Consider the following 22,970-nt stretch of genomic DNA (forward strand, 5'->3'; position numbering starts at 1 on the left):
TAAATTTATAATGAAATTTTCTTAAATTTCTTTTAGTTTTAATATACTATCTCCCTCCCACCCCCACACCTCCCATTAACCCTTTCGGCTGCTAATTCTGTGCTCTCCTTTCCCCTCATATTTTAAGCACACAGCTCAAGGTTCCTCCTTCATAAATCAAGCCCTGGCTATTTAATTTACATCCAGTGAGACTTGCAGCCATCAAATTCAAATATATTCATTTAAGGCTTCATTTTGTTAAGTTTCCCTCTCCTATCTGGCCCTTTGAATAAAACATTAATTGTATTAAACACCTCTTTTTTTTATTCAATTTTGAGAGAGGATAAAGTCTTAGTAATAAGTAATTATGAAGCCACCTGAAAGAGGCCTGCTGTTAATATTTGATGTGCAAAAATATACACTTTAAAGTCTTTTTGTAATTGGATTTATTTTTGTCTGTCCATGCTTGACAAATATGAAGAACATTTACAAATTTATACTGATTAAACAGCTGTGGCATTGTATGTGCCAAGAGCACTCATGTTTTGTTCCATATCAACTTGAAGTGTTTCATAAAATGCACTGAAAGTAACATTTTTGTGGCTTTTCTTAAATTATAAAAAGTTGAATCATTTTGGTGCTGTTTTCCATATGAAGAACTCAGCCTCTAGGGCTGATAAACATAAAGATGGAAATTCAGTATTGGAAGGTCAAGAGCAATTTCCCTATAGCCAAAAGAATCATGCAAGTGTTTTACAATGGAAACTTCAGTGGAGATTCTTAATTCCAGTCTCAAAAAGTGTTAGTGGAATATAAGCAAACATTGCAGAGCATAACAGTTGAAGACTTGAGAAACATACCTTTTGTTTCTAGCAACACAGAATTGGATGTCTTTCAAACCCAGCTTTCTTTACTGTAAATAAACAATAGCCCTATTTTATTCAAATTAGATGCATGGACTAACTTGGTCGTCTAGTGAGACAGCTCAATTGATCTTGATTTAAAGTGCATTTCTCCAAAGCTGGAGCAGGGACCCAGAAAATGACCAGCAAAATGATTTGAAGCAACACTTCTCTCCTACCTCTGGCCTTAATTGGTCTCAGGCGCCATTTCAGGGGGTTAGAGGTGCATGTATCACCTGTTAAAAATAACCTAAAAATAAATATATAAATTTAAATTAAATTTAAAAAAAGGTGTGTGTGTGTGTGTGTGTGTGTGTGTGTGTGTGTGTGTGTGTGTGTGTGTGTGTGTGTGTGTGTGTATGTGTGTATATATATATATATATATATACGTTCTACCTGAATGCTTTATTTATATTGTGAAGGCTGTCCACAATGAGAGGGCTAGAAACCTCCTTTACTACAGAAGCAAACTAGCTGAGATTAGTGTTGATATTTTACAGGTCTCAAAAATCAAGGGAATCCCAGTTGCAAACTTCAGAGCTCCAAAGATCATCCTTTTATTTTCCCTCAGGCTGGTAGAGTCATAGAAATGGTATGTTCAGCTTCCACTGGAGATCCTTATATTGCTGTATAAAAAAATCACCTGCTAAGTAAAGTAGGATTTTTAATTTGCTCCAGAGGGAGACTTTAACCAGAGAGATGACCAGATCTGTAGGCAAAGTGGGGAATTAAAAGATCAGGATAAAAGGGGAAGATTTTCAAGACTTTGGCAGAGATGTAAAGGAACCCAAGTCCCCCTAAAAAGGAGGAAAAAAACCTCATGCCTATTGTCTAAATAGGCTAGGTGGGTCAGAGGAATGCTAATGAAATAATGAAGCCTTTTCACTTCTAATTCAATGGTTTAAATAGAGTATATGTCAGTAGTGATCTATGGGCTCCTAAACTACCATTGGATGGTTGTGACTATGTGAAACAGGGTGGTTTTCTCAAACCATTCCTTAGTGAACAAGTGACCACAGCACAGTCAGCATCCTTGTTGCATTTGTCAGCATATTAGAGGCCAATAACTGAATAACCATGAAGACTGAACTATTTTTTTAATCTGCGGAGGTGGTCCTTCCAGATAATGGCTGCAGCACATAGAGAAGGTGATATAGGGACATCTGCAGTGCAGGTACCTTGCTTTTGAGAGGGAAATCCTCTGTTCAAAGAACTGTCAGTGTAGGACGTTTAAGGGTCTGCAGTATGAGATATTTTAGTTTCCAGTGAGCTGATTATGAGAAGTGTATTGACATGGTGGTGGCGTAATGTTTTTGTCTTCATAAAATAAGACATTCTGTACCTATTAAAATAATTTAATATGCAGTTGTTCTCTTGTATTTTAGAGTAAATGACATCTTCACTAATAATTGAATACTTAAACGAAAAGGGGAATAAATTTTACATTGCAGTCAAATAAATGTATGGTGGAAACCCTAGAAGATAGGAAGAGTGTCAACGGGCCAATATTCAAAAAGGGCAGGTGGGATAACCCAGGTAATAATGAACTGATTAGCCTGACATTATTTCTGAGTGGAAATAATGGAAAAATCCGTATGTCATTAAGCTGATAAAGAATTAAAGGATAGGAATATAATGTCAACGTGGTTTTACAGAAAACAGTTCTCATCAAACATCTTATTTTGTTCTTTGAGATTACACATTGGGTTTACAAAATATGATTGTGTAGATGTAATATATTTAGACATTTTTGTAAAGTGTTTGACTTAGTACCTCACAACATTTTGATTAAAAATTAGCATAAATAATATATCAATAGAGCATATGTTAAATGGGTTAAGTGGCTAAGTGACAGATCTCAAAAAGTAGTCATCTGTGGGGGGGGTCATCATCGAATGGGGGTGTTCTGAGGGAGGTGTCATAGGGATCTGTATGAGGCCCAATGCTATTAAACAGTTTTATCAATGATCTAGAAGTAGATACTGTGGATAAAATACTGACACAAAGATTGGTGAAGTGATAAATAATGATGGGGCCAGGGCAATCGTACAGAGTGATCTGGGTTGCTTGGCAACCTGGGCTTATCCAATTAAAATGCATTTTAATACAGCCAAATGCAAAATTGTACATTTAGGAAAAAGGAATGCAGGCCATATCTGTAGAATAGGGGAACTGTTCCTTGGAAAGCACTGACTCTGAAAAGAATGAGATCATTTGAATGTATAAACAGAAATAGTGAGTTTGTTTTACCTCTTTATATGGCACTGGTGAGGCCTATTCTGGAATACCATATTTGCTTCCTATTTTTAAAAGGAGGTTGAAAAACTGGAAAAGATGGAGTAAACGGCCAAAAATGATTTGAGGACTGGAGAAAATGCCAGTGAGATACTTAGAGCTCAGTCTGGTTAACTAATCAAAATAGTTTGAGATGTGAAAGTATAAATACTTTCACGGCGAGAAAATGCAGATAACAAAAGTGTTCTTTAGTTTAGTTTAGTGGAGAAAAGCATCACAAGAACCAATGGCTGGAAGCTGAAGCCAGACAACAAAAAAATAGAAATAAGACACAGATTTTTAACAGTGAGGTTACTTGTGCATTTGAACAAACTACCAAGGGAATTGTTGGGATTCTGTATCTCTTGATGTTTTCTTATCAAGACTCTATGCCTTTCTGAAAGATATGCTTTAGCCAAATGCAAGTTATTAAGGCTCAATACAGAGGTGATATTGGGTGAAATTTTAAAGGCCTGTAATATACAGGTGGTTAGACTAGATGATTTAATGGTCCCTTCTGGCCTTAAAAATCTATGGAAAAACTGGCTCTACTCAACAGAAGCACTTTGAAGGGTTCTTTGTTTAGCCGAAGATTTAAAATACCTTTGAGATCACACTATTGGTTCTTTAGTTCTTGTTCCAAAAAAGCTTTAGGAAAGCTAGGATATAAAACTTTATACACAAGACTTGAACAGTAGCTGAAGAGACAGAACTCTTTTTCTGTCAATGATTTCAGCTTTCCTGTTATGATGCTTATATCGATGCAATTTAGGAAAGTGTAAAAATGAAAGTAGCTTTAAAAAAAATCTAAATTGTCAGTGAAATATTAACTAATTTTCCATGTTGAAATGAATAGGTGCAGTGAAACTCAATGTCGGGGGCCTGATTCTGAAGTTATGTGCACTTGTGTAAATTAGCAGTAACTCCAGAGGTATTCATCTGGAGAAAAAAACAATGGAAGATTAGAATTGGGCTTATCTTCCATGCTGACCTTTATGAATAGTGGGTTACCTGTAAAAGGCTATTTTATTGTCCTTCTCTACATTTTTCTTTGAAACCCACTTGTGTCATGGTGCCTACAAACGTAATCGTGGTTAGGCAGCTGGCATCCTGTGACCACTGCTTATCCTATTGATTCTAATAGTCTCATTGTTAGTCTAATATGCTAATAGTCTTGTGCTCCCCACCAGTTTGTCATATCAATCTACAGTAGAACCTCAGAGTTACGAACACCTCAGGAATGGAGGTTGTTCATAACTCTGAAATGTTCATAATTCTGAACAAAACGTTCTGGTTGTTCTTTCAAAAGTTTACAGCTGAACATTGACTTAATACAGCTTTGAAACATTGTGACAGGTTCGGTCACAGAGACCCCCTTGGGACTGTCACCTGATGTGCTGAAACTACCTCTGAGCCCATTTTCCCTGTCAGCTTGGGACTCCAGAACCCTGTCTTGTTGAGCCAGACATGCTAGTCTGCTGCAACACAGACCCAGGTCTGAACCACGCCCCCAAAGCTGCAGGCTTTAACAGAAAACCATTCAGCAGGTACTCCCGTCTCCAGCACCCAACACCAAGTTCCCAATGTGATCCAAACCCCAAATAAATCCGTTTTACTCTGTATAAAGCTTATATAGGGTGAACTTATAAATTGTCTGCCCTCTATAACACTGATGGAGAGATATGCACAGCTGTTTGCTCCCCCAGGTATTAATCACTTACTCTGGGTTAATTAATAATCAAAAGTGATTTTATTAAGTATAAAAAGTAGGATTTAAGTGGTGTCAAGTAATAACAGGCAGAACAAAGTAAGTTACCATGCAAAATAAAACAAAACACACAAGTCTAAGCCTAATACATTAAGAAACTGAATACAGGTAAATCTCACCCTTAGAGATGTTCCAAAAAGCTTCTTTCACAGATTGGACTCCTTCCTAGTCAGGACCCAATCCTTTCCCTGGTACAGACCTTGTTAGTTCCAGCAGGCATCTTAAGTGAAAAGCAGGGGATTTCACATGACTGGGGACCCTTCTGTTCTGTTCCACCCCCTTTGATATCTTTGGCACAAGGTGGGGATCTCTTGTCTCTCTGGGTTCCCACCTCTCTTTCTAAATGGAAAAGCACTAGGTTTAAGATGGATTCCAGTACCAGGTGACATGGACACATGTCCTGTGAGACCCCAAGCCTCCATTCTTCCTGGACTGACTCACAGGAAGGCTTGGAAGTAAACAGAGCCATTTACAACCAATTGTCCTAGTTAGTCAATGGCAAGATTCCAAGCCACCATTAAGGGCCCACACTTTGCATAATTACAATAGTACTTCAGAGTTATACTTCATATTTCTAGTTACAGATACAAGAATGGATGTATGCATACAAATAGGATGAACACACTCAGTAGATTATAAGCTTTGCTGTGATACCTTACAAGAGACCTTTTGCATAAAGCATATTCCAGTTACATTATATTCACACTTATAAACATATTTTTTATAAAGCATATGGAGTGCATCACAAACAAAAAGTTCTGCTTTCTCTTTATTTTTTTCAGTAGTTTACATTTAACACAGTACTGTACTGTTTGCCTTTTTATTATTTTTTTTGGGGGGGGGGGATCTCTGCTGCTGCCTGATTGCATACTTATGGTTCTAAATGAGGGGTTTGAGTGACTGTTCAGTTCATAACTCTGGTGTTCGTAACTCAGGTTCTACTGTATTGTGTTAGATGAAACTTTGATTGTAAGCTCCTTTGGGCAGGGATATAATTTATATGTTTGTACCTAGTACAGTGAGGCTCTGGCATTTAGTGTAGCTGTCTCTTGTTTATTATGTAACAACAAAAAATGAAGAAATATGGGTACAGTTGTATCACAGATAATCATGTTTACTAAATATACACAAACATGCAAGGCCTAGCTACATACATACTGCTGATATGGTTTCTGGTGGCTTCTAAAACATGGAATGGGTCACAAACTATTTAAAGGGTAGCTACCCTATAACACTACAGTATCTCAAACATAAGATGAAAATACCGAAAGTTCATTTTTTGGTTTGATATACTGGTAATTTAAATGTAATAGATGGCATGAAAATTAGTCAAAAGACTTAGTCTGAATTTTTATGGGAAGAAATTGTTGATGGGAAATGTTTGCCAAAGGGTAAGGATTTTTTTTTTTTTAACTCAGCATAGTGATAAAATAAAACCCACAGCTTATTGGAATTACTGAAAAAAGCATGAGACCTGTATAGTATCAGTTGTTTAGCCCAACCACTTTATGTACATAGCTGTGATTTTTTTTAGAACTGTGGAAAGAATTAATATTAAATGGAAACAATGGATAACATTATTTATCAGTCTTATTTTTTGAAAATTCTCAACATGTCTCCCCTTTGCTCACACTCTGTCCCTTCCCCCTACTATCTTTTAGATTTTTCACTGTGAATGAGAATAGGAGAAAAAATTATCCGCAAAAATTTTTGGGAAAGGAGATGGTTGTGATGCGGGGGGGAGGAGGAGGCACCAGAGTGGATGGAGGAGAGTGACAGTTTGCTGACTAGCACAAAGGATCTCTGGTTCTAGGATCTGTCTGTGCTCTGTTACTATTTTAAATCCTCGTCTTCACTACTTTAAAAAAAAAAAGGTGAATTTTAATTCCGGTTTCTCCAGGTAAAAATGTAATGAAGATAAGGGATGTTAGTTTTACCACCAGGTAAACTAGGAGAAGTCAGCATTATACATCCCCATGGGGGCTGACCTCTCCTAGTTTGCCTCACATAAAACTACTGTGCCTTCTCTTTGATTTTATCTGGAGGTAGCTCACATGCCTTAGTTACCCTGAGATAAAAATATACCTTTATTTAGCAGTAAAGACAAGGCCTAACAAATACACTGGCATGTAGCTATAAAAATTTAATAAGCGGGCAAACAGTTCACTGTATGTTGATTTTCTAGTATACCTCTACCCCGATATAACGCTGTCCTCGGGAGCCAAAAAAATCGTACTGCGTTATAGGTGAAACTGCGTTATATTGAACTTGCTTTCATCTGTCGGAGTGCGCAGCCCCCCCCCCCCCCCCCCCCCGGAGCGCTGCTATATCGGGTCGCGTTATATCGGGGTAGAGGTATATTATAATTCAGGAGCACATTCTAGTGTTCAATTTACCTTCTCTCTCTCTCTCTGTCTCCCTGGTATTGATATGGCCCCCATCAATGTAGTATCTGAATGTCTCACAATGGTCTGATTCTGAAATCAATGAGACCGTGCCATTAGGATAAAGCCCTAACTTTGTGAAGAATATCAGCTTTCAGAAGATAAATTTTAAGCTTAACCCTCAACATTGCTTTTGGTACCTTAATATATGTCTATTTCTTATTTGCAGCTACTATGGAAGCAGGCACACAGCTACCCTCTATTTCATCTCCTTATGGAGATTGACTCTTACATGTTCTCATGTGTGAACCAGACGGCTGTACGTGAGGAACTAGAGGATGAAACGCGAAGGCTGTGTGATGTTAGACCCTTTCTTCCTGTCCTCAAACTAGTGACAAGGAACTGTGACCCAGGGGAAAAACTGGATTCCAAAATAGGTGTCCTTATAGGAAAAGGTAATTTTGAATTTTTTCTCTTTTGTTTTATTTGAAAAAGGGAGGGAGAATTTATTTTGTGTAAGTTAGTTTCACAGAGATCATGATATCTCTGCCACAGCCCTTATCTTCTAGAACTACCCATTCTAAAGCAGATAGAAAATGTAACTTTAAAAAAATTCTAAACACCATTATAACACTAACACCAGAAGTTTCAAAAATTGTAGTGAGGTCATTTTTGTAACCAGAATAAATAGAATTAACAAAAACAAACGATACAGTGTATTTCTGAGCAATTATCGCACATATCTGGTGAAGTCACAATGCACAAGAATGAAGTTCAAGTGGCTGGAACCATCTGAAAAGTGCAAGAGACATGAAGTGGATAAAGTGCCTTACTGCTAGTTTGAAATATAATTTAACAAAAATAATAAAAATCCAAATCACTTCTTATTAATGATGACAGTGGCATGACATTTACAGCCACTTAGATCAATTTTCTGAAGATATGATCTTTAATGGGTTCTCAGTCTTTGGCCTCCAGCTCCCATCATGAGATTTAGCAGAACTCCCTAGCTCAAAGAAGTTTGACTTCTGAGACAGAAGAAACACTCAGCACAGACCTCCCTGCTTGCACTGTTAGTGCTCCTCCAACTGTGGCTACTTCAGCCTTAGCCAGTCCCTGATTGACCATAATCAGGCAAGAAGTTTCCTGGAGAGAGCCAAAAAGAACAGAGATGAAAGAACTGATATGATAGTGATAATAGTTGTAGCTCCTGCCTAATCACAATCAAAAAGCATATGGCTCGAAGTTTATAAGGGTAGTGGCCTTTGCTAGTCAGGGATTTGTAAAACAGGACTCATTTTGAACTATTACTGCCTCAGAGGGCCAAAAAGCTTTGGGCTGGGGGAATTCTGCCAGTTTCACACAGGGATCATGAGACCTATAAGTGAGAATCCCATGAGATATTTCCAAAGAAGTACAGACAAATATTTTCCTGCTCCCCCATCACATAAGTGTGTGTGGGGGGCGGGGGGGGGGGAGAGGGGGTTATTTTTTATTTTCCTTGTGATACATCTTGCCAGAGAAGGAGGCCCCTTGAAACTCACAGTACAGAACTTCTGTATCACATTAACATCTGTCTGAAACAGAAGATCAAGGGTCTACGTCCAAAGACATTCCTAACACCTGAGTTGATATTTAAAGGCCTGCTTAGTTGTTTTTAGTGATCAGAAAAAAGTATTCTATGGTGAAGGGTGTTAGGATAAGGATCCTAATGTGTGTACGAAGGTAGTAATTAGGGCTGTCAGGCAATTAAAAAAATTAATTGCGATTAATAATAGAATACTATTTATTTAAATATTTTTGGATAATTTCTACATTTTCAAATATGTTGACTTCAATTAAAACACAGAATACAAAGTGTGCAGTGCTCACTTTATATTTATTTTTATTACAAATATTTGCACTGTAAAAAAACAAAAGAAACAGTATTTTTCAGTTTACCTAATACAAGTACTGTAGTGCAATCTCTTTGTCATGAAAGTTGAATTTACAAATGTAGAATTGCGTACAAAAAACCCCTGCATTCAAAAATAAAACAATATAAAACTTTAGAGCCGACAAGTCCAGTCAGTCCTACTTCAGCCAATCGCTCAGACAAACAAGTTTGGTTACAATGTACAGGAGATAATGCTGCCCGCTTCTTGTTTACAATGTCACCTGAAAGTGAGAACAGATGTTTGAATGGCACTGTTATAGCTGGTGTCACAAGATATTTACATGCCAGATGCACTAAAGATTCACATGTCCTTTCATGCTTCAACCACCATTCCAGACATACAGGGCCATCCCTAGCGGCGTGCGGGACCTGGGACAGAAATGATGGATTCATCTCTTCCGGGACCGACTGCGCCGGCCAATCACACCAGCCCGCGGGGCCCCCCAAAGTGCAGGGCCCAGAGTGGTCGCCCCAATTCGCCCCACCCAAGGGATGGCTCTGCCAGAGAGCATGCGTCTGTGCTGATGATGGGTTCTGCTCAATAACGATCCAAAGCAGAGTGGACCGACACATGTTCATTTTTCATCATCTAAGTCAGATGCCACCAGCAGAAAGTTAATTCAGTTTTTTGGTGGTTCAGGTTCTGTAGTTTCTGCATCTGAGTGTTGCTCTTTTAAGACTTCTGAAAGCGTACTCCATACCTTGTCCCTCTCAGATTTTGGACAACACTTCAGATTCTTAAACCTTGTGTCGAGTGCTGTAGCTATTTTTAGAAATATCACATTGATACTTTCTTTGCGTTTTGTCAAATCCGCTGTAAAAGTGTTCTTAAAACGAACATGTGCTGTGTCATCATCCAAAGACTGCTATAATATGAAATATATGGCAGAATGTGGGTAAAACAGAACAGGAGACATACAATTCTCTCTAAAGGAGTTCAATCACAAATTTAATTAATGCATTATTTATTTTTTTAATGAGCATCATCAGCATGGAAGCATATCCTCTGGAATGGTGGCCGAAGCATGAAGGGGCATATGAATGTTTAGCATATCTGGCACGTAAATACCTTGCAATGCCAGCTACAATGTGCCATGCAACAAATGCCTATTCTCACTTTCAGGTGACATTGTAAATAAGAAGCAGGCAGCAGTATCTCCCGTAAATGTAAACAAACTTATTTGTCTTAGCGATTGGCTGAACAAGTAGGACTGAGTGTACTTGTAGGCTCTAAAGTTTTACATTGTTTGAGTGCAGTTATGTAACCAAAAAAAAATCTACATTTGTAAGTTACACTTTCATGATAAAGAAATTGCACTACAGTACTTGCATGAGTTGAATTGAAAAATACTATTTTTTATCATTTTTTACAGTGCAAATATTTGTAATAAAAATAATATAAAGTGAGCACTGTATACTTTCTATTGTTTTTCATAGAAATCCATATACTTGAAAATGTAGAAAAACATCCAAAAATATTTTAATAAATTTCAGTTGGTATTCTACTGTTTAACAGCGTGATTAATCGCCATTTATTTTTTTCAGTTAATTGCGTGAGTTAACTGCGATTAATCGACAGCCCTAGTAGAAACCTATTCTTGTTTTGCGTAGTTGGTGGCTTTTTGATTCAGCTAGCTTGGTATGATTCATGGTTTCTTAATAGTTGCACTTAGACATCTTTCAGCATACAATGAAAAGGTGTTAAGCTATTTTGTAGAAGCTTAACACTGCTCTATGAGTGAATTGCTTTTGGCCTTTTTAGTACAGAATTTTCATCTTTAAATATATCGTCAAATTATTCACTTGCAGATACAAATGAAGATAAATAGGGACTAGTGAGGTCATACATTGCATAGCAAAACAATGGAGAATTGTTAGTCCTTTTATACAGACTACAAGTTTTGTTTAGGTTTCAGCAGCAAACTGTCTGCTTGTTTGTTCAAACTGACAATGGAGCCATTACTGACATAGCCTGTTTAAACACTCCAAAAATAGTATTCTGAAAGATTATTTGATTATTCCAGGTTTTATGACTCTGCAAACATTTATGGACAGAGCTAGCCTTGGGCTCCTATTTTGTGCTTTGGAAAAATGATTCATTCCAATATGAACTTTGCCGGGTTCTCAAAAGGTGCTTTAACACAATTTGGAGAATATTTTTTATGTGTGAGAGAAATGTGATGTTTGTATATGCCCTTGCTTCATTAGGTATTGAAGAAGTAGAACTGAGATCTTTCTGCTTTTGGTTTACATAGGTTTAGCAAAGCTACACCAGTGAATTTGGTTTGTGCAAATTTTTAATCTTTTGGTTTTGACTGGAGTATCAGATTTGTACTAATTCAAAAATCACCAAGAGAAATGCTAGAGTAAACTTGTCTGTTTGCTACACCATTAGTTCTTGTAAGCCACCCAAACCATCTTTCCATCCTCTTCTTCTACCTTTTCCTAATTATTTGTGGGAGGGAGAACTGGTGGCTTGCAAACCCTTTCTCCTTGATGTCTTCAAGCTATGTCTGGCCACACTGCTTTACCTACCGTCTGCTGCCTTGCAGGATAGGAGGGAGCAGGGAAGTAAAGTGGTTTAATCTTGCAATCTTTTGGGGTCAGGGAGTAAGGGTGCTCTCTTATTTAGCAGTGACATGGAGAGGCTTTTGTTCTTGCTGTTGAACTGAGTCCTTACCCCAGACTGCATTAACATTTCTGCTCTCAAAACTTAATTAAAAATTGTATGGAACGCTCAACCCAGAATAGTCAGTTCACTCTTCAGCAGCTCTTCTGGTTCTGCAGGATGAACAGGAATAAAGTGAAGTTAAAACTTACTTACTAAGCAAAATAAGCATAGAATCATAGGATTGGAAGGGACCTCGAGAGGTCATCTAGTCCAATCCCCTGCACTTATGGCAGGACTAAGTATTATCTAGACCGGGGTGGGCAAACTCCGACCCGCGGGATTGCCAGCTCTGCGGTGCCACGGGCCTCTCACCACTCCCGGAAGCGGCCGGCACCATGTCCCTGCTGCTCGGGGGGGGGGGGGGGGGGGGCCAGAGGGCTCCGTGTGCTGCCCTTGCCTGTGGGTACCACCCAATACAGCTCCCATTGGCCAGGAATGGGGAACTGCGGCCAAGGGGACTTCGGGGGAGGGCCACGGGGACGTGGTGCCGGCCGCTTCCGAGAGTGGCACAGGGCCAAGCCAGGCAGGCAGGCCATCCCGGAGCCGCTCCAGATAAGCAGCGCTGGGCCAGAGTCCGAACCCTTCCTGCACCCCGAAGCCCAACTCCCTGACCTGAGCACCCCTCCTGCACTCCAACCCCCTGCTGCACGCCTCCTGCACCCCAACCCCCTCCCCTGAGCCCTCTCGTACATCCCGCACCCCTCCTCTGCCCCAACCCCTTGCCCTGAGCCCCTTCCTGCACACTGTACCCCCTCCCACAGCCTGCACTCCCTCCCGCACCACCGCCCTACATTCATGGCCCTGCATACAATTTCCCCACCCAGATGTGGCCCTCGGGCCAAAAAGTTTGCCCACCCTGATCTAGACCATTCCTGATAGGTGTTTCTCTAACCTACTCTTAAAAATCTCCAATGATGGAGATTCCACAACCTCCCTAGGCAATTTATTTCAGTGCTTAACCACCCTGACAGGAAGTTTTTCCTAATGTCATATATGGATCTGAACAAAAAATCTTAGTCCAGGAGATTTGCCAAACAACCAAATTCTCTGCTGTATGTTTAAGAAGTACCATTGCTTGTATTTGGCTTCAAGGGGAGGAATCTCAGTTTGGATTATTCATTTTCTATAGATTTCTGAGGTAAAAAAGGCCAAACTCTTCTATCTTCTAGAATTTTTTGTTCAGAATGTCTCTTTAAAATTATTTGTCTAAATCCTATTAAAAATGGTAGAGTCCACAATTAAGATCCAGGGACCATACTCTGGCAAGAAACTGAGGAACTCTCCCCTTTTTGGTAGCTGGGCTGGAGAGCAGCGTTTCTTGCCAGGATGTTGCCCCTAGAACAAATTGGGGTCTGGCTAATAGGTGTCATTAAAACTTTTCAAGCTGTGACTTTGTATAGTTTTAATAAGTCTCTTCATAATCAAGTAAAAATGTTATGAGGTGAAGAGGAACAGAAATGTAGTGTTTAAACTCCTTTATTTTAGAAATGGGGTGTGTTTTCTCCCCAATTTTATGCATGACTTTTTGTTCTAGGGCATACAAATTCTATAGAAAAATGCTGTATGCAAAATATCAAGTATCTTGTAATATCTTACATAGGTTGTGGTAGTGACTCCATGGTTAACATTGCATTGTGATTTTCTTTTAGAGCAGGACTAAAGTTCTTTGTATTACTGATTGAATTCCAGGTCTGGTACAAAAACTGTCCTGGAGAGATTAGAATTTTCTGTGCCATCTTGGAAGTAAAAAATATTTAGGTGGGAAAATATGTGAACTGAGGCTAATGGAATATTCATTTAGCCTTAACTGGTGATTTTCTTTGTTTTTAGTGATTATGTTGATTTAAAAACACATAAGCAATCTTAACACTGTTAACAAAGGTTTTGAGGGTGTGTGGTTGGGAATAGCTATACAATATTTATGCATCTAAATATTCCTTGTTTGATTGAATCTTTTTAGGCCTCCATGAGTTTGATGCCTTACAAGATCCTGAAGTGAAAGAATTCCGTAGTAAAATGCGGCGAATCAGTGAAGAGAAACTCCTGTCGCTTGTGGGCCTGTCTTGGGTTGATTGGCTAAAGCACAGTTATCCACCAGAACAAGAACCCTCAGTCCCAGAAAACTTTCAAGATAAACTCTATGGCGGAAATCTTGTAGTGGCCATTCATTTTGATAAGTGCCAGGTAGAGTTACTTACTAGATGCCAGAATAGAAGTCTTTTTACATACATGTACTTTTTGATTTGGGATCACAGTTCATATGTGAACTATACTTCATGTTTGCTTTGATGTGAGATGAACAATCTGCTCTCTTTATTTGTCTTGTAAACAATAGTTCTCATGCACAACCAAAAAACTTTATTTAAAAAATAGTTAATGTTGGAACTTAAGTGTAGTCCAGCTAATAACCCAGAAAATTGCACTTCCTGTCCAGAAGGGGAAAAAGCAATAGTTTCAAGCCAGTTTTATTTTAATTCTCTTTGGATTATTGCTTTCACAAGCATGAAGAGTTACTTTTAGGGGTCCAGCACAAAGAGGTCTTATCTCATGCTTCCCACTGTTCTCCCTTTGCTTTTTTTATAAACGATTTTTATTTAATTAATAAATATTAACAGGTTTACAAATCTTGCCATTTAAATATCAGAAACAAAACAATAATCATTATAACAGTGAGTTATCATTTAAAGAAACATACAGGAATAATCTGCCTATTTAACAGGGTGTTACCTTTTTACAGAATGAGCATAATTCCTCACATATATTGTCATTTCTACTAATTTTATAAAATTGAATAAAATCTCTGATTATACATTTAACAGACCAGGCATGTCTATCAAATATTAATATTTAAAAAAAAAAAAAAAAACCTGGGCAGATGTGCTAATTTTTTGGAGGTGAATGTACTTTGAGTAATGAATACAAGGTACCCCATTATCTAAGTATCTATTTGTCCTCTATTTTGCTGGGTACGTAATTGGTAGTTAACTTTTCCATAACCACAACCTCCCATATTTTTCTGAACCATACCTCTGCTGTTGGAATATTTTTCCTTTTCCGGTGAGATGCTATGAGTGTCCAAGCACCTACCAGAAGATACGAGATTAATTCTTCTTTTTGTGCGACTTTCTGCTAGGAAATCCATGGGGTATTAGTAATAAATATCCATCCACTTGTGATATTTGATTACAGATTGCATCCCAATACTCTCTCATGACAGGACATATCTACCATATATGCACAAAGTGTCATTTTTTTAGAAAATTTCTCCAACACTTATCTCCATTCAATCTATATATTTTTTTTTTAACTGGAGTGACTGGAGTGAGGAACCACTGAAACAGTACCCTAAAGACATTTTCTTCTGTGGTGCTACAGACTGAGGTCACTGGTCCTCTTTTCTAGATCAAATGCTATTCCTCTGGGGTAATTTGTCTATCCTGGTCCTTTCATATGTGGATTTTTTTTTTGGTTAGGAAATTTGTCTGCCAACATTGATTATAAATTAGTTTAAAATTTTTCAGAGTAGCAGCCGTGTTAGTCTGTATCCGCAAAAAGAAGATTTTGTCTGTCTGTGCTGGGCTAGCTTGATTATCACTTCAAAAGTTTTTTTCTCTTAATTAATTGGCCTCTCAGAGGTGGTAAGACAACTCCCACCTGTTTATGCTCTCTGTATGTGTGTATATATATCTCCTCAATATATGTTCCATTCTATATGCATCCGAAGAAGTGGGCTATAGTCCACGAAAGCTTATGCTCTAATAAATTTGTTAGTCTCTAAGGTGCCACAAGTCCTCCTGTTCTTCTTTTTAAAATTTTTGTTTCTTAATCATGGTTGATATTATTGTATTAAAGTTATCTTTCTATATAAAAGTTTTTTTAGAAAGCTGAGAAACATAATACCTAACTTTGAAAGTAGTCATGCCCAGGGAAAGTGGGCAACTTAAAGCTAGTTTTGAGTTATAAACAAGTTAGAAAAATTTCTTTACTGAATAGGTGACCAACTATTTGTATTCCATCTCTCCCAATCTTTAAAGCTCTCTGGTTTGTGATTAGGTTAAGATCTGGATTTTTTGAAATGGGTATCATTGGTAAGGGGAAAGCACTTATCTCTAGTTCTATCCCAAACCCATAGAGTAGCCTTTGCTAAAGGATGTGTATAAATTTCTGGAGAGCATAATATTTTATTAATCCATGGTAGCCTAGCAGTGTTTACATTGCCACAATTGTTCTATAACCCAGTGTTTGGCTGGGTTAGAGCTCTCCCAATCCACTACCCCTTTGATTTGTTTTAATATTACTATAGAATATTTGGATTAGCTAGTCCCCATTCTGTTCGAGAAGTTCTGTACAAAGTACCTGCACTCACTTGTAGTCTTTTCTTATTCCATATTAATTCTAACAATATCCTCTGTGTTCCTGCTAGGGTTTTATCTGGGATGATCACTAGAAAGATTTTGAAACAAGAAAGATAACATTGGCAAAATATTCATTTTGACTGTGACTGTTCTTTCCAGCCAAGAAATTGCATACTTCCTCCAGCACTCCAGATCTTTTTGTTGAAGTAGTGACATTTAAATTGTAGAGCTTTTCATGATTGCATACTTCCTCCAGCACTCCAGATCTTTTTGTTGAAGTAGTGACATTTAAATTGTAGAGCTTTTCACGATTGTCTGAGATTTGAATCCCCAGGCATTTTATAGAATTTGTTTCCCATTTGTACCCAAATGTTCTCTGAAGGAATGACTTCTTGGAGTCTGACTCCCTTTGTTTTTACAGCACTAGAATGAATCAGGATGGCTGATTTTTAAAAAAAAGTTCTCAGAACCATTGAGTACATATGGTGCAAATTCTGACCCAACTCTTAGCTATTCATGCTCTTAAATCAACTGTTCTGATTTTAAACTTGATACTAATAAAATCTCTCTGATTGAAAAGTGATTGATTGGAAACAGTAAAGAAGAACTTTGCTGATCTGGTGAAAAAGAATGAGCCTGACTGTATAGTTGAGGCTGGATAACCAGTGACACAACAACAACAACAACATTCTTCCATGTCCAGCTTAATATGAATCTTCTCTCGTACCTTCCCAACGAAGGCCTGGCTCCAGAGGCTCATGTATTTGTCACTTCCAGATTAATTTACTGTAATTCTTTGAATCTGAAGCGGATACAAAAACACTGTGAAAATTGTAGCTAGTGCAGAATGTGGCTGTCTGCCTTCTCCACGGTTTAGATTGCTGTGAACACATCAAACCTATCTTGTGGTCCCTCCATTGCTTCCCAGTCCATTTCTGATGCCAGATGGCTCCAATAGCCATTAATAGTTCCGCTTTGGTACATTAGCGCTATCTGGGTGTTTCTGTTTGTGCTTTGTTAGTTTTATAAAAGCAATAATCAGAAGAGAATTAAAAAATAAAGAATGGAGAGTGGCGTCTCCTTTCAACCAGAGAGAGCAAACTGAGGAATTAGAAAAAGGGTTATCCCCTAAATAATTATCTAATAATCCCCAAGATTAGCTGCCTAGAATACATCAACCAACTATGACAGTAATCAAACTGGCTCTTTGATCTAGAGAGAAACCATCTCTCTCTCACATTTAAATACATGTAAAGATACTCCCCAAATAAGAGTCTGTAATTCAGCATCAGCAATTGTAGGGAGAGACTGCTTCACTCCATGGCTCCCTCACATTAGTTATGGTGAGGGTTAGGGGACAAAAGAGGCCCCTGGGGTCTGGCAACAGCTGTAGGAAGGGAGGCTGATGTGGACCATACCATTTTAAAATTGAGAAAACGTTGAATTGATTTTGACTTAGTTTATTATGGTTATAATTTTCCATTTGAGAGGCTTGGCTTTTTACCAAGAAATCTATATATAAATAAAACACAAGACAAAATAATGCAAGCTAGACCACACTACATTTGTAAATTGCTTTTAAGAGTGATTACATTTTTCTAGAGTATTTTTTAAATGAAAACTCTGTGTGAGTTGTTACAAATCAACTTGTGCATAACATATGTTGAGACGGGAGAGAGGGAAGGTTTCTATGGAAGAAATATATTTCTCCTTTTTGAGACTCTCTTTAATTTCACCAGAACTTGTATCTGTGGTAGTCTCAAAGAAACTAATTTAGGTACAATAACTACATAACTTTCTTTTAGAACAAAAAATAGTTTAGAGCAGCCTGGGGAATATGCATATAATCTCTGAAATCCATCTAAAATGTTTAACTGAAAATTCAGGTTCTTCCAATATTCTGTGCATAATCACATCAGGTATCTGCCACGTCCCCCCCAAAAAATCAAATATATTTTTTGGAAATATAATTCTGCTAGCATAGCCTAATTTTTTTAACCGCCTGCCTGTTTTTTTTTTCATGCAAGATTTTACTTACAGGACAATTTGATAAATATCTCTGTGTTGTGTTGCATCTGTTTTGCCCACTTGTTGCATCTTGTATTTAGGCCATAATCCTGAAATTGACTTCACGGGTAGCTTGTGCAAAGGCAGTTGCAGGTTTGAGTCCTTGGGTCCAAATCCTGCGAAGACCTATGTACATGTTTAACTTTATTCACTGTGACCAGTTCCATTAAGAACATGCAGGATTGGGTCTTAGATTATAACCTTTTGGGGCAGGGTCTGTCACTTGCTATTTGTCTTGACCTGGTTGAATCCACTAGGCACTGCTGCATGACAAATAATGATAATCAATAGTTATATACAGGCAAGTAACTTTATGATTTAAAGCATGCAAACTCACAAGCTTAAAACAGATAGATATTACAAATATAGACTTTATTTTATGTTTTCCTTATTTGAGCTTGGCTGCAAGTCAAGGGCTCCCAGAAACACTGTTATCATATTATTGATCCCTTTGTGGTAAAATTTAAAAATAAAAATCATAAATAGAAAACACTAAAATGTTGATTGTATATTCAGTTTTGGTAGACTAATATTTCTACTTAAGCTTTTGTGCTCTTAAAAGTTGTCTTGATGATAGCCAGGATTAGGAGATTAACCCTCCTAGAAGCTATGAGATGGTTCTGTTTCACTCACAATAGTTGTATACAGATTAACCATAGTTGCCTTAATGATGATGATAAAAATAGATTTTCATAATCTTTTTAATTTTTTTGTGGAAAGTGCAAATAGGAAATCTAGATACATGCCAAAATGAGGTTATCTGTATATCTGAAGTAACCTTTCCTTGAGAGAATATATTCACACAAATGAAATAACTTAAAATAGTAATAATAAAACCTATACACAAGCATTGTATCAGGTTATAAATCCAACTATGACAGATACTTTTGCGACATTTATCAATACACCTCTACCTCGATATAACGCTGTTCTCAGGAGCCAAAAAATCTTACCGTGTTATAGGTGAAACCGTGTTATATCAAACTTGCTTTGATCCACCGGAGTGCGCAGCCCTGTCCCCCCAGAGCGCTGCTTTACCGCGTTGTATCTGAACTCCTGTTATATTGGGTCGCGTTATATTGGGGTAAAGGTGTACAACTAATATCCACTCCACTTGAAATATATTGAGCAAAATTTTCAAAAGCACCAAAGTGATGTAGGCTTCTAATTCACTTAAGTGCTTCTGAAAACTCTCATTTATTTGTACAGCATGGTATGAAACTTTATATTTTTCCTTACTTTTAATACATTTCTCTGAAGAGTTGAGTGTTGAACAATCTCTCTTTTTTATGTTATTAGGATGTATTTAGTTTTCAAGTGTCTCCTAACATAAATCCTGTCAAGCTGAATGAATTGGCAATCCGAAAACGTTTGACTATCCATGGAAAGGACAACGAAGTTGATCCTTCTGACTATGTGTTGCAAATTAGTGGAAGACTGGAATATATTTTTGGTGACCACCCATTAATTCAGTTCCAGGTATTTAAATTTTTTGAATTCTAAATTTAAGACAAAAGTGGGTTTTGCCTGGAAACAAGGAAAATTAATTCACAATTATGCTGGAGTAACTTCTGGTTGAGGAATTAACTTTTTTGGAACAGCTGGGTTATTTATTTTAGAAGCGTTGTTGACCACAAAAATAAATTGTTGTTTCAAAGAAAATTTCACGAGGATTATCATGCTGAGAAGTAGAATGTATTTCTCAACAAAGCTATTTTATCTTGCTTATTAGAACCAATTTAGCATTATATCATGATTCAGAAAATAAGGACAACATTAGAATATTAAAAATAAGGCTGACTGCTCCCCCCGCCCCAATCAGACTAGTTCAGATTGAAGTGTTGTCATGAGCTTAGACTTTTTTTTTTTCAGTTTGTCTCAACTTTAAATTTTAGACATAATGAGCCAAATTTTCAGCTGGTATTAATCAGTAAAGCTCCACTGACTTTAGTGGAACTATGCAAGTTTACATCAGTTGAGAATCTGGCCCATTATTTTTAATATATATATAATTATAAAATCAGTTTTATTTGGATGGTTATTTTGTCAGGTGACAATACCTCTCAAATTTATAATAATAATTCATGCCAAAGGCTCTGTTTCTCCCTGTAAAACAATAGTGTATCTGCACTGCTGCTGGCTCATTACATACACTTCAAGTGCATTCTCTGTGACTCTCATGGTAATGAGAAGTTTCACATTAGTGCTTAAACTAATACCCTTTTTCTATGAAGTTTCCTTCCAAATGCAATAAATTTCAGGAGTTAATTGCTCCAAATTTGGTTTTGACATAACTTGTGAAACCACATAATATTTAGAAATCACAGAGGTGTCAGGTTTATCAGGAGAGGAAGTATAACATTTTATTAATTGCATGGGCACGTGACTCCATCTGAGTCTTCTCAGACTTCTGGAACATCTTGTTCATAAAAGGCATGTTCAAGTATTAGTATATGAGTTAGTTCCTCCTGTAATAATTAAATGCTGCATTTGTGTATAAATATAAAAATATATGGAGGTTAAGCATATAGAGGCTTAGCTTAGAGGACCTGAATTTCCAGTATGTGATCAGTATGAAACAGAAAATCATCCTGAGGTGGTGTGACATGGTCAATTCGTGGCTATAATGTCATTTATTGCGTGCAGTTCTTTCGGAAGACACCTTAAAAAAACAAGGTTCTGCCTGCCCTGTGTGGACATCAGTGATTCCTTGGCACTCACCTTAATGGTTAAACTCTTGGTCCTTGGCCATATTTTCCACCCCTCATTTCATCCACCATTGTCCAGTGTTCTCCGCGTGTACCAGTGTGTTGCCTCCTTGCATCTGAGAGGTAGAAAGCTTTTCCTAATATCTAATGTAAATCTCCCTTGCTGCAGATTAAGGCAGTTACTTTAACCTACCTTCAGTGGACATGGAGATCAATAGATCACCATCCTCTTTATAACAGCCCTTAACATACTTGAAGACTGTTATCAGATCCGGACTCAATCATCTTTTCTGAAGACTAAACATATCCAGTTTTTTTAACCTTTTCTCATAGGTCCTGTTTTCAAAATCTTCTTCTTTTTTTTTTTTTTTTTTTTTTTTTTTTGTATTTTTGTTGCTCTCCTCTGGACTCTCCAATTTGTCCACATCTTTCTTAAAGTGTGGTGCCCAAAACTGCACACAGGACTCTAGCTGATGCCTCACCAGTGCCAAATAGTGCAGAACAAAAACCTCCTGTGTCTTACATATGACATTCCTGTTAATACGCCCCAGAATTTTTTTGAAACTGCATCACACTGATGGCTCATAATCAATTTGTGATCCACTGTAACCCCAGATCCTTTTCAGCAGTATTCCAGTTATTCCCCATTTTGTATTTGTGCACTTGATTTTTCCTTCCTAAGTGAAGTACTTTGGCGTTGTCTGTATTGAATTTAATCTTGTTGATTTCAGACCAACTCTCCAGTTTAAGGGCCTTTTGAATTCTAATCCTGTCCTCCAAAGTGCTTGCAAATCCTCCCTGCTTGGTGTCATCCACAAATTATATAAGAATACTCTCTGTGCTGTTATCTAAGTTATTAATTAAAATATTGAACAGACCCAGGACAAACCTCAGTCGGACCCCACTAAATGTTCTCTATTTGGCCACAATCCACTGATAACTACTCTTTGAGAATGTTTTTACAACCAGCTGTGCACCCACCTTATAGTAATTTCATCTAGACCACATTTCCCTAGTTTGTTTATGAGAATGTCATGTGGGGCTACGTCAAAAGCCTTCCTAAAATCGTCTTCAGATAATTAAGAAAATTAAATTAAGTTCGAGTCAAATTTAGCATAAGCTAAAATGGTTTTAAACAATGAGAGTGGAATTATGATTATCAGCTTGTAACAACTATTTTCTGTCTGGCTTCAGTATATCCGTAAGTGTGTGATGAACAGGACTCTTCCTCACCTGACCCTGGTTGAGTGTTGCAGCATAAAGAAAATGTGTGAACAGGAAATGATTGCCATAGAAGCTGCCATAAACCGAAAATCATCCAATCTTCCTCTTCCTCTGCCACCAAAAAAAACACGAACAGTTACTGTAAGTTGATATGAGGAACATTTACTAACACGCCACTAATGACTTTTTTCTTTGTATGTTTTTCCTCTCATACTTCTTTCCCAAGAGTCTCCTATTGTTGCTCGAGATATTACATTAAGGATAAGAGGCCTTGTAGCCTTTACCCTATCCTTTCCATTTTGATTCTTTTACCCTTTTCCAAATTAATGCCTCTTTTCCACTATTATTGTCACTACTTTTTACTACAAGCCAGAAGAGCGGGTGGTTACTTGTAACTAACCAGTGGAGAAGTTACATGAGGGAATGATTGAGTCCACAGCTTCAACTGCATGCCTACTCTTCATCAGCTGCAGTCTTGTGTCTGCTGCTTAATCCAGATTTAATGCACAGTGCTGCCAATTCAATAAACTCTGAAATATTTTTTACTAATTATTAATATCATGTTGGACAATTGGATTTTTTTTAAATGTTATCAGTCTATGTTAATTAAACTGCTATCCTCAGAATGTGATTGCAATTTATATATGTGTGAATCCTGGGAACAAGGAGAGACTTTGTTCAGTGATACAGTAGTTAATTACT

General features: G+C 37.6%; 1 protein-coding gene across 14 annotated transcripts in view; it reads left to right on the forward strand.

The window, feature by feature from the left end:
* PIK3CB (phosphatidylinositol-4,5-bisphosphate 3-kinase catalytic subunit beta) overlaps positions 1-22,970 on the forward strand; it is a 211,793-nt gene that overhangs the window by 108,428 nt on the left and 80,395 nt on the right. For all 14 annotated transcript variants that reach the window (XM_065558075.1, XM_065558079.1, XM_005282507.5 and 11 more), the window contains 4 exons: positions 7,537-7,762; positions 13,875-14,098; positions 19,636-19,815; positions 22,239-22,409. In XM_065558075.1, the coding sequence (XP_065414147.1) occupies positions 7,537-7,762; positions 13,875-14,098; positions 19,636-19,815; positions 22,239-22,409 (801 nt within the window). The remainder of the gene's footprint in view (positions 1-7,536; positions 7,763-13,874; positions 14,099-19,635; positions 19,816-22,238; positions 22,410-22,970) is intronic.

This window comes from Chrysemys picta, chromosome 9 (genome assembly GCF_011386835.1).
Source record: "Chrysemys picta bellii isolate R12L10 chromosome 9, ASM1138683v2, whole genome shotgun sequence".
Lineage (NCBI taxonomy): Eukaryota > Metazoa > Chordata > Testudines > Emydidae > Chrysemys > Chrysemys picta.